The 11,618-nt window shown below is 41.7% G+C and overlaps 2 protein-coding genes across 4 annotated transcripts; one reads left to right on the top strand and one right to left on the bottom strand.

Moving 5' to 3' along the window:
• Positions 1 to 277: 277 nt before the first annotated feature.
• LOC136521899 (U3 small nucleolar RNA-associated protein 21 homolog) lies at positions 278 to 8,757 on the top strand. Of its 3 annotated transcripts, none has more exons than XR_010775704.1 (19): positions 280 to 678; positions 1,029 to 1,056; positions 1,142 to 1,242; positions 1,539 to 1,742; positions 1,844 to 2,087; positions 2,861 to 3,036; positions 3,454 to 3,536; positions 3,620 to 3,692; positions 3,837 to 3,902; positions 3,988 to 4,030; positions 5,181 to 5,320; positions 5,440 to 5,652; positions 5,936 to 6,020; positions 6,103 to 6,397; positions 6,716 to 6,971; positions 7,124 to 7,337; positions 7,681 to 7,895; positions 8,024 to 8,231; positions 8,407 to 8,757. XR_010775704.1 is itself a non-coding variant. In XM_066515667.1 (19 exons), exons 1-18 carry the CDS (start codon positions 550 to 552, stop codon positions 8,171 to 8,173), a joined length of 2,715 nt encoding a protein of 904 aa, XP_066371764.1. In that variant the 5' UTR covers positions 281 to 549; the 3' UTR covers positions 8,174 to 8,179; positions 8,407 to 8,757. The 3 variants fall into 3 exon arrangements, 2 of the variants coding, with proteins under 2 accessions (XP_066371765.1, XP_066371764.1); XM_066515667.1 differs by having other exon boundaries at positions 281 to 678; positions 8,024 to 8,179; XM_066515668.1 differs by lacking the exon at positions 5,440 to 5,652 and having other exon boundaries at positions 278 to 678; positions 8,024 to 8,179.
• Positions 8,758 to 9,351: 594 nt separating this feature from the next.
• LOC136521902 (amino acid transporter AVT6E-like) lies at positions 9,352 to 11,604 on the bottom strand. The gene has a single exon (XM_066515670.1). It carries the CDS (start codon positions 11,242 to 11,244, stop codon positions 9,790 to 9,792), a length of 1,455 nt encoding a protein of 484 aa, XP_066371767.1. The 5' UTR covers positions 11,245 to 11,604; the 3' UTR covers positions 9,352 to 9,789.
• Between the last annotated feature and the right edge of the window lie 14 nt (positions 11,605 to 11,618).

Below are 11,618 nucleotides of genomic sequence, written 5' to 3'. Positions count from 1 at the left end.
CGATGGAACAACGGCTAAAATTTAGGAGGGGCAACCAAACGCCTCCTGACTTGGTGGTGAAATTTTGTTGTACTTCTTTCATTTAATAACCGATTAGAAATGTAAATTCAGGTAGTGGTGAAAAATCGAATCAAATAGAGTAAAGACATTTAAAAACCGATTATAGAAATGTAGTAATAAAATAGCGAGATAAAAAAAGTGTCGGAAAAAAAAGCAGAGAAGCAAACATTTCAAAAAATGGGAGAAAAGACATGTTTGGGCTCGGCCCGGCCCGACCCGGTTCGGCAGCTGCCTCGCGCAACCCGACCCACCTCAGTACCTCACACGGCCAACCAAACTGACCTACCCGGAAACCCCCCGACCCCCGACCCCCGTTCCCCGCCTCCCGCCGCCGCTCTGCCTCCCAAACCCACTCTAAAACCCTCGTCGCCGGCGCGCCCGCCTCCTCTCCTGCGTTGCGAAACCCTAGAAAAAAGCAGTGGCGACAGGAATTGCTGCAGCCGCCGCCTGAGGAGGGGGCTCCACGACCGGAGAGGAGAGGGAGAGAGGATGGGGATCTTCGAGCCGTTCCGTGCGATCGGCTACATCACGGCGGGCGGCGTGCCCTTCTCCGTGCAGCGCCTCGGCACCGAGACCTTCGTCACTGTCAGCGTCGGCAAGGCCTTCCACGTCTATAACGTAAGTCGCCACCCTATAGCTCGCCCCCGTCTGTTCCGCCGTTTGAAAAAAAATCGACAAGGATTCGTGCGTTGAGGTGGCGTGGTTTGCTCTGCTGGAATTCAGTATCGTGAATAGTGAGAGCAAGTGAATGTAGTAAATCACTAGAACCTGTTTTGAGCTGGTGCGGAGTTCATAGTTTACTTTATTTTACGTGTTGCTCCTAGTGGGGGATAAATGTAGTCAACCGAGCTGCGTGATTGTCATTTGAGCCTTGCTCTGCTCTGTTCCCATTACATGCCTCCTTTGCAACCGAATTTCATTCTAGAAGCATGCGATACTCACTTTGCTTTTTCCCTTTTGTTCTGCAGTGTGCTAAGCTGAATTTGGTTCTTGCTGGTAAGCCTGTTATTTCAGTTCATGTATTCTTTTTAATGTTCCTGTTTTTTTCCTTGTCGTTTATGAGTTTCTTATGTTATCAAAGGACCCCAACTGCCCAAGAAGATCCGTGCTATTGCATGCTACAAGGATTATACATTTGCTGCTTACGGAAGTGATATTGCAGTTTTCAAAAGGACTGATCAGGTACGGAAATTGCTGTGCTACCATTACCTAAACTTTTGCTATCTGTCCGGCATAAGTTATATTGGTCCCTTGGCTGTCCAAACTCATTCTTCTTTGCTATAAGCCTTGTTCATTTTTTTTCTGATTAGAAAGTAGTCAAGATGTGCTATTATTATGTGAAATTAGAACTTTGGGATAATGCTGATCATCTGAGCTTACAAAGGGAGATCCATACCTCACCATATATTCCCATCAACTGCTACTTGGACAAAGCTTAAATAGTTAAATGTATGTCTCCCACATTCTCTTTCAATCAGGTGGCTACTTGGAGTAGACATGAAGAAAAGGTCAACATGCTATACCTGTTTGGAGAATATGTTCTAAGTGCAGATGCTAAAGGTAATATATTCATGTGGGCCTTCAGAGGAGCAGAACCAAACAGTGAACCAGTTGGAAGCATATCATTGGGAGACAAGTTCACCCCAACATGTATCATGCATCCTGATACTTACCTAAATAAGGTGCTTGAAGCTATCTGAAGTTTTGCTTCAGAAATAGTGTTCATTCCGAAGCTCATCTGCATTCTGTTTCTTTTCTGTTAACAAGTCTGTTTCTGCATCAGGTAATTGTTGGTAGCGAAGAAGGCCCCTTGCAGCTGTGGAATATCAGCACAAAAAAGAAACTGTATGATTTCAATGGTTGGAACTCACCGGTTCGGTGTTGTGTCTCTTCGCCTGCTCTGGATGTAGTTGCTGTCGGATGTTCTGATGGGTCAGTTCATGTTCATAATGTAAGATATGATGAAGAATTGATGTCTTTCAACCATCAGATTCGTGGTGCTGTGACTGCACTGTCATTTCGAACAGGTGATGTAGTAATATATTGTAAAATGAAAAAAAAAAAACTTTAGATAATGGAATTTTTATTAGTGGTTAGTCAACTACATTGTTACAAGAACAACAAAAATCCTTATTTTCCTTGTAACATGCTTGTCTCAAGCCCTAAACCGGTTCCTTATCAAAATTTTAGTTAGTGCAGGTACCACCCAGTACCTGAGATCCAACTAAGCCAGTGTACCTACTAATTCCCTCTGTTCCAAATTATAAGTCGTTTTGGCTTTTCTAAGTACATAGATCTTGCTATGCACCTAGATATATATTATGTCTAGATACATGGCAAAAACAATGTACCTAGAAAAGCCAAAACGACTTATAATTTGGAACGTAGGGAGTATCATTTGATTATTTTGTTTGTGTTAAAAAATTTGATTATTTTGTTTTTTTTACTGTTTGGAGCTTGAACAAGATTTTAATTGACAAAAAAAAAGCAATTTTTATCATTAAAGTTGTGTTGAAGAGTCCTCCCTAGTTTGAATAAACTTTTGCTGCTTTATTGACACTAAATTTTTGCAAAATTATAGAGCCCACATTTGGGTTATTATGGAATCACATCTGGATTTTCTTATTGCTGGGCAGATAGCCAGATACTTTACTGACATCAATGTTTTATTTTTCTTTTTTTGGTTATGATGTCTGACTTTCCATTTTGGTTACACCAAAGTTGCACTATTGTAATGTTATACCACTTCTGTATCTCAGACTAGCTAAAGCGGTCTTTCCCAAATTTACCTTTTTTTCAGATGGGCAACCCCTTTTGGCCTCTGGAGGTTCTTTAGGCGTTATCAGCATATGGAATCTTGAGAAGAGACGGCTGCATTCTGTGATTAGGGAGGCCCATGATGGTTCAATAGTTTCACTTCACTTTTTTGCGAACGAACCTATTCTGATGAGTTCAGCTGCTGATAATTCAATCAAAGTTAGTGCCTGTTTTTGGTTTCACTTCTCAGTTGCTGTATGGTAGAAAACTGCATGCACTGTGTACTTACCCAGCTTCACCAGCTGTCCAATCACTTGGAAGTTGCAAACCTTTGCACGCTTTATCTTCATAATGGTTCAGTAGTACTGAAATTATGCAGGCCATTATTCCTCACATCGAGGAGTATATTTTCTTGTATGGTTGCAATATTTCAATGTTAGCCTGGCGCGCCTTACATATTTTAACATGGGCAGGGGCAACAAGAATCTTCTTTCTGACAACTAGCATCTGACTTGATAGCCTGCTAATAAGTGCAGCTAACAAAATAGCCGGGAACAAACATACAATTCCCTTATCAATGTTGCCTGTTAATGGCCTCGTTTAACTTTGAGGTCCTAATCTAATATGCTCTACCAGATATGGATATTCGATAGTAATGATGGAGATGCTCGTCTGTTACGATTTCGAAGTGGTCACAGTGCTCCACCTAGGTGCATAAGGTGCAGCTTCAATCCAATTTGTGTCTTTTCTTTTGCTTCCTGTCAGTTGTGCTTTTGCTGAGTCAACCTATTTTTGTTCTTAGATTCTATGGCAATGGAAAATGCATATTATCTGCTGGTCAAGATCGTGCATTTCGTCTTTTCTCAGTTATCCAGGTAACTAATTGCATCATAACTTAGTAATAGTGTTTTTATAAGAACACCTCAAATACCAGGCTGATTTGCTACTTTCCCTTTTTGATGCAAAAACTTAATATTCTCATTCTGTTTTAATTCTCGTGATGTAACTTTTCTTAACAGGATCAACAAAGTAGAGAGCTTTCTCAGCGGCATGTGGCGAAAAGAGCAAAAAGGCTAAGAGTAAAGGTGCAAATCTGGGGTTTATTCATTTATTGCGTTCAATCCCCCTCCCCCTGTTTGGGTGTTGAAAATTTTCTCTTTTTTCCTGCAGGAGGAAGAGATCAAGCTAAAACCAGTTGTTACATTTGACTGCGGTACTATTTTGGTTTCGTGCAAGTTGCAAAATTTCTTAATATTATGCTAATATCGTTAAGAAAATTCACTGGTATCCAGGGGAGCCGGCGTGCCAATAGTGAAAATAGGATCATTCCAACATGTTGGAATGTTTAAAAGATTAATTACATAAATATACCATGTACGTAGAACCTGCAGAAATTCAGTTCAGATTTCAGTTTCACCTTTGATGTCAAGATTCAGAAAAGACAAGTGGAAGTATATTAGCACATGATGAGCAATGTCACACTTCATGTGAATTTGAAATTAGATTTTTGCAGGTTGTCTTAACTTTGTATACTGGATACCTGATTCTTTTATGGAATTTCGGAAGATTGCAAAATGCTGAATTCGCTGATGGCAGTGCCAGAACCCCTGGATGCAGAATCCACACTCATCATATAAATTCTGCTGCTTTGCATAGCAAGTTTTTTTTGGGAGCATATAAAAGCAGGAGGTTTAAGATATATTTTTGTGTCGAAAAGTGTTACTGTTATCTCGATAATTGGCTGTAGAGTTTTTCATTCAACAAACTGCATGACCTTCATCTCATTATATGATATATAATGTTACCAAAATGTGGATATTTTGGAAAGGGGCGGGAGGAGAGTAATAGCTGAAATATAAGTTGCAGAAGTAGGTAAACTTAAACTAGGAAGCACCTTAGGCTGGCATATCATTGGACAAACAATCTCAGTGTTGTAGCTTATTGCTGCTAAGGTTAGAACTTCATGTTAACAAAGATTGGTTGAAGTGACTTCTGATGCTATCCAGTATGGGCCTTCTAGTATCGTCTATCATGTTGTTTGTAAGATACCAGACACGGCAACGGCAGACATGTTGCCTAGCTCTCATGACATTGCAAATGCTACCCGAGAAATCGTTTCATGAGCGCTCTTAGCCATTTGCTTATTTTTTATGCAACAAACTTACTAAATGTAGTGATTATCAATAACTGCCACAATCAACGGCACAGCACCGCACTGCTATCACCTAACGGATTAAATTGTGCCTGAGATGTTAGTTATACATCTTTGACCTCTTAAGATATTTCACAGATCGCATATCTTCTGTTTATATACCTGTCTATGCTATGCAAATCTAACATTTAGACTGCCCTCTCTTTTTCAGCTGAGATACGTGCACGTGACTGGTGTAATGTTGTCACTTGCCACATGGATACTCCACAGGCATATGTATGGCGTCTTCAGAACTTCGTTATTGGTGAACATGTTTTGACACCATCATCAAGCACTGTGACACCGATTAAGGTAATGCTTGTTTTTGAAGTTTTGCATCTATCGGATTTCATTGTAGACTAGAAAATGTGATTCCTAAAATTCAAGTGCTATTATTTGCTTTTTGAAGCATCATTTTCTTTTTCTGACAGGCTTGTGTGATAAGTGCATGTGGTAATTTTACTATCTTGGGCACTGAAGGTGGTTGGATCGAAAAATTTAACCTTCAATCAGGGTTTAGTCGTGGTAGTTACATTGACACTTCGTTGGCAATGCAATGTGCACATGATGGTGAAGTTGTTGGGTTAGCTTGCGATGCCACAAATGGCTCTCTAATTAGTGCGGGATACCATGGTGATATTAAGGTATGACACTTTGTTGTGCTGTAGTGTGCTTCTTGTTGTGAGCAGGCATGAACATTACGGTTACGGAGAACTGTGCTCTTCATTTTCTGGGTCAACTAGTTAAATTGTTTCCTTGGCATTTACATATTATCTTTCAAAATATTTTAACCCTACAATCAACAATAGCCGTGTATGATCCACCTGTTTTTTTTTATCAAACTTACTCACTTTTGAACTTTTCTTTAAAAGTCTCAATGAAATTTTGGCCACAATTATATTAACTATAAAATTGTGTATCTTGCAGTTATGGGATTTTAAAACTTGCAAGCTGAAATCCAGATTGGATGTTGGTAAATCTGTCACTAAAATTGCATTTCACCGGCCAAATGGTAGTATACTAGTGTTCAACATATTTGGTATTCCCATGAGGAAGTTTTCAGACAACTAACAATTATTTGCTATTTATGGCAGGTCTTCTTGCTACCGTAGCAGGTGATATGGTACTTATATTGTTTGATACGGTGTCCATGAAAATGGTTCGTAGATTTGAAGGACATACAGACCGTATCACTGATTTGTGCTTCAGTGAGGATGGAAAATGGCTCATCTCGTCTAGCATGGATGGGACTCTTAGGATTTGGGACATCAGTTTAGCAAGGCAGATAGATGCAATGCATGTTGATGTATCTATAACATCTATCTCTATGTCTCCTAATATGGATGTGTTGGCAACCACTCATGTTGATCAAAATGGTGTCTACCTCTGGTAGAGTTCTGTTGCATCACCCTATGCTCAGCCAATTATATCACCCATGCATATCTCAATTCATTTTGTAGCTATATATATAGTTCAGAAAATAAATAAATCATGAGATTGGCCTTCCAGCTGGTGCAATTTGCACAAATATGTTATTCATCTCACTTATAGCCAACGGAATAGTATTATCAGTACACTCTGTTTCAACATATGCACCGAATTAGAGTTGTGTGGCATAGCATGCAATTTTATACGCCGTGATATATATAGTGTTCTTCCAGTTTTTTTTTCATCTGTGGTCTCATACATGTGTTATAAATTTGACAGGGTTAATCAATCTTTATTCTCGGCCTCAACAAATACTGAAAATTATGGCAGTGGTAAACATGTACGGAATGTGTGTTTGCCAGCTGTTTCATCTGCAGAGAGATCCGAGGAAGAACAAGTTCAGAATTCAGGAGAGTCATATAAGTCCAGTATTAAACCTTTTGTCGTAATGGATCATCAAATACCCAATCTAGTCACCCTCTCCTTACTTCCAAAGAGTCAATGGCAAAGTTTGACAAATCTTGACATTATAAAGGTAATATGCTTGTCTTGGTTCTAGCTTTTCAGGTTTCAACATTGCAAAGTTATGAATTATGTGGCCTATACTATATTGCTTTCTTAAACCTTATATGCTTTATTGTGTTGAAAAACTAGATTAATGTCCTAACCTTTGTATTATGTCTTTAGGTTCGCAATAAACCAATTGAGCCACCTAAGAAACCTGAGAAGGCACCTTTCTTCTTGCCTTCAGTTCCATCCCTTTCTGGGGACATATTGTTTGAGCCCCCTGCCAGCACAAAAGAAACAGACATCAGTACCACTAAGAATACATATCACAAGATGTCTGAGCTCTCCTCTCATTTCAGTCAGCTGTTGCAATCTTGTGGTGAAACAAAGGACTGTGAGTATTTACTATTATCTTTACTCATGTAAATTTTCCTTAGTAACACTTGTAAGGCTTAGCTTGTTAATCCTATAAAAAGTTGCTGCCATACTGTCATTATTGTTAAATCCATCTTTACTCAAGTAATTTTTCCTTAATAACACTTGTAAGGCTTAGCTTGTTAATCCTATAAAAGGTTGCTGTCATACTGTCATTGTTGTTCAATCCCGTATATCTGATGACTCTAACCATCATATGCAACCAGAAAGAAGGATAAATATCTGGAGATGCATTCTCACTATGTTGCTTTTAGAGACTGATGCTCGTGATTTTAAGCACTGACCTCGAATTTGTTTTGCAGATTCGGCTTTTACTGACTACCTGAAAGGCCTGTCACCGTCATCTTTAGATATGGAACTGCGAATGCTACAGATAATAGATGATGAAGAGTCTGAAGATCTGGAGCAAAGACCTGAGCTTCAGTCCATTTCATCGCTGTTGGATTATTTCATTCATGAACTTTCCTTCAGGAATAACTTCGAGTTTGTCCAGGCTGTTCTGAAATTGTTTTTGAAGGTATATATCTGTGCATTGTTTTGACTGGTTTAAAATTATGTTCAAAGGCATGTGATAATAAGTACATAACATCTTAACCCATCAAGTTTGTACTTAGAAGTCTTCTTTTTTTTTTTTTGGGGAGGCAGATACATGGTGAAACAATACGACGGCACTCGATGCTTCAGAGTAAGGTGAAGAAGCTTCTTGAGGTCCAGAGCTTAGTTTGGCAGAAGATTGATAAGATCTTTCAGGGTGCACGATGCATGGTTACATTCCTCAGTAACTCACAATTTTAGTAGCAGGTGATTCCTTGTCATTTGTTTTGTGAAACAAGTTCGCTTCATTTACTGACTGGTTAGATTTTGACCTTCCTTTTTTCTCACAACACTTGTAAATTGTAGTGCTGCATTTTTTTGGAGGTAGAATATTTTCAGAGCTCAACTTACCATCGACATTTTGGTTGTCTCAGCGAGCTTCTTTATATATTCTTCTGCAGCTTCGTAATCTATTTTCTTTTGTCCCTAAATAGGCCGGAGCTCCACATACCAGGGCATACGTGGTGTCTAATACCTGCAGGAATTGTGGCCATTAGATTGAGCAAGTGGGTATAGCTTAGTTTTGGAGATGGCAGTAAAACGGATTTGGACGTTCTCAATCATGGCAGTCCAAGCTGTCCGCACAGATATTGGAGCATCGTTGAGCAGCAGCCATTACTCTATGCTTACAATTTTGCTGTAGCAGTTACGCAGCAAGGAGTCCACTTGGTAAACATTGATAGCTACCAAAACAGCTCCATCTTGTGATGTAACAATTTTGTAGTTTTACATTTGTGTCATCCTTTTGTAACAAACTGATGTATCAAACACCGTCTTGCAAGAAATGCGGCCCTGTCGATTACTTCAGCAGTATTTTTCCAGTGAACGAACAATGTTTTTCTCACAACGAATCAGCATAAACATTAGCATAAGTCAAATTTCAGCGAAACGAACAGGTGAAAATATCCAAAATGTACCAAAGTTTGCAAATATATTAGAAACACATCTCCCCCAGGAATCTCTGAAAACAATCACTGTTATGAGCAGTTATTTTGTGCAACAATATAAAAAGCAAATTCAAACTCAGATCGTGTTTGAGATTTTGAGATGTGGGTGTGAACAGTGTGTAGCTTTGTTGCACCTGAATTTTTCTACTCTAACTCACAAATCTAATCGACTTTGCAGCTGACTTTTCCGTGGACCTTCTACATAATCTCACATATTCCAGTTTTTTATAATTTTGAAAAGTGCTGTTGTAGAGTGTTTGCAACTTAGATGCACCCGTTTCTAAATACGGGGTGTTTAATGAGAATATACAGTCATGAAAAATGCTGAACAATTTTCAGAGCTTCAGGCTGATAATCAGCCGTGCATACATATGAACCAACATCCAGAAAATGAAAATGTAATGTTGCAAACTTCTTGAATTTCATAACACGGCAGACAATATCATGTGTCATTGGATGCATGTTTCGTATAAAAATTGTGTTAAAGAATTGTATGCCCCCAAACAGCCTAACTTAATGACTTGGGGAAGCAATCTTCTCACAGTACATCAGAACCGGTCTTTTTTGTTGCTGATCAAATAGTGACTCTAGAACCCTCACGTAAGAACACAATCAAATCGATACATCGAAGAATCTGGTCTGAAGTACAAAAAGAATTCGCTCGAGGATGGTCCAGTGTTAATCCTCTTAAGTAAAAATGCATATAGGATCCTGAATTCCTGAGGCTCTCTCGAATGTAATATCAATTTTGACCTAGTGTATAGTCGCCATGTTACACGATCTGTATGCCTGTCGTTGCAACACACCATGTGTCGTCATGATGTAAAGCTTCCTCTAACCCTAGCTATCAACTTGTCCATCTTTGAGAGATCATTCAGACTTACTCTTCAAGGTGTATACATTTCCAACGACTCCAATGATGCTAACAACTATTGATAGCCCCAGCAACCCAAGTGACAGGAGCCTCTCCCCATGTCCCAAGCGACTCCCTTCCTTGTCCAGCCTCAATGCCACCAGAGCCGGGAACATGAAACCCAACGCCAACCCTGTCGTAGCTCCGGTGAACTTGAAAGCCATCCAGATGTTGGGTATCATTGTCGAGCCAAGGTAGATGAGCGCTAGAAGCACCACTGTCAATGTGAGTGTTTTCTTCCTGCTAGGGGTCGCCAGCTCCCCGAAGATCAGTGCATCCACTGTCTGCCTGAGCGAGAAGTGGACAACTGGGAAAACGAGGACCAGGTGGATGACATACCCAATCCTGACGATGTAGTTGAGCAAAGAGCTGAATCTGATCCCAAGATCCTTGTCAAAGTTGGTGAGCACATCGGACTCGGTGTCCTCACCGAACAAGAGATACCCTGAGAGGGCAGTCAGGGCATACACCACTACGCATAGCACAGTGCTGATCCTCCCAACCTTGTACATGTTCTGGGGCGTCTTCTCCTTGAGTTCATTGTAGATCGGCTGCACATTGAAATGGCAGATGTAGGCATTAGTCATGATGGGTATCACGACGAGCAGGTCTAGCATTGCTGCTCGCGAGCTGAAATCTGGCCCCATCCTCGGCATACTGATCTTGCCCTCGGCGATCTTGATCAAAGCAATGATGCAGGACACAACCACAAACACAACAGCAAGGGCAACTGATGCGGCAGATGACAAGCTCAGTGAGTCAATCTTCTCAAGCGCACACAATGGCGCTAGGAAGATGACAAGAACCACCAAGATCAGCAGCTTCCGGTTATCCCACTCGCCATGGCCAATCAGCTGATCCATGACACCGATGTGCTTCAGTGACCCTGACATCACGTCCCCGATGATAATCAGATACACCACCAGGACTCCGGCGTTGTTGATGATGACGCACATCTGCGCCACGACGCTCGCCGGCCGGCCCATCGCCCTGTGCACGACCTCGCCGTAGGACAGCGCGCGGCAGTAGGCCGAGAACCTCACGAGCAGCTCGACGGTGATCTCGGACAGGACCCCCATAACCAGGATCGAGACGAGCCCAGCGGCGACGCCGAGCACCTTCATGGTGGCCGGGAGCGCCATAATGCCGGCCCCTATGATGGATGTTGCGAGGTTGAACACGGCGGCGGGCACGCCGGACCCCTCTGGCGGCCCGGCGGGGCCGTCTCCGATCAGCGGCAGCTCGTCGTGCTCCCCGCCGCCGTCCTCCACCTCGCCCAAGAACGAATCTTGCTTGGAGATCTTAGCGTGGCCGTTGAGGACGCCATTGGCGGCGGCGCTAGATTTGGCCCCGTTGGATTGGAGCTCGATGGAGGGGGAGGTCAATGGGAGCGCCGAGTAATTCGTGTTCATCTCCCCTCTTGGCGCATCAAAGATGGATCAGAAAGCCAAGAGGGAGATGGAAAATTCTTGGCAAGACCGGATACAGGAACAAATTGCGCCGAGAATAGAATCCGAATGCCTGAATCACCCACGAATGGAAGGAAATTCGCGCCCAATCTACAACTAAGAACACAAAATCGCTTGCTGTAGAAAGGGGAGGAAAGAGTGCCTATCTAGCAGCAGGGGGTTGGAAACCAAAACAAAATATATTCCCTGCGGAGGAGATTGGGGGATACAACAGTGGAAGAGATAAATCTTGGTGAGCACCAAGGGCTTGGGAGTTGGGAAGCACCAAGGGGGGTGGACTGAGAGGGAGGATTGGGGCGTTGAACTTCCTTCTCTCG

This window comes from Miscanthus floridulus, chromosome 18 (genome assembly GCF_019320115.1).
Source record: "Miscanthus floridulus cultivar M001 chromosome 18, ASM1932011v1, whole genome shotgun sequence".
In the NCBI taxonomy this organism is placed as follows: domain Eukaryota; kingdom Viridiplantae; phylum Streptophyta; class Magnoliopsida; order Poales; family Poaceae; genus Miscanthus; species Miscanthus floridulus.
This window is presented reverse-complemented; position numbering and strand designations above follow the sequence as displayed.

Coding starts and splice junctions, on each gene's coding strand:
- LOC136521899 (XM_066515667.1), top strand. CDS start 550: ATGGGGATCTTCGAGCCGTTCCGTGCGATCGGCTACATCACGGCGGGC. Junction 6,021..6,102: donor TGCATTTCACCGGCCAAATG/GTAGTATACTAG, acceptor TATTTATGGCAG/GTCTTCTTGCTACCGTAGCA. Junction 7,338..7,680: donor TTGTGGTGAAACAAAGGACT/GTGAGTATTTAC, acceptor TTTGTTTTGCAG/ATTCGGCTTTTACTGACTAC.
- LOC136521902 (XM_066515670.1), bottom strand. CDS start 11,244: ATGAACACGAATTACTCGGCGCTCCCATTGACCTCCCCCTCCATCGAG.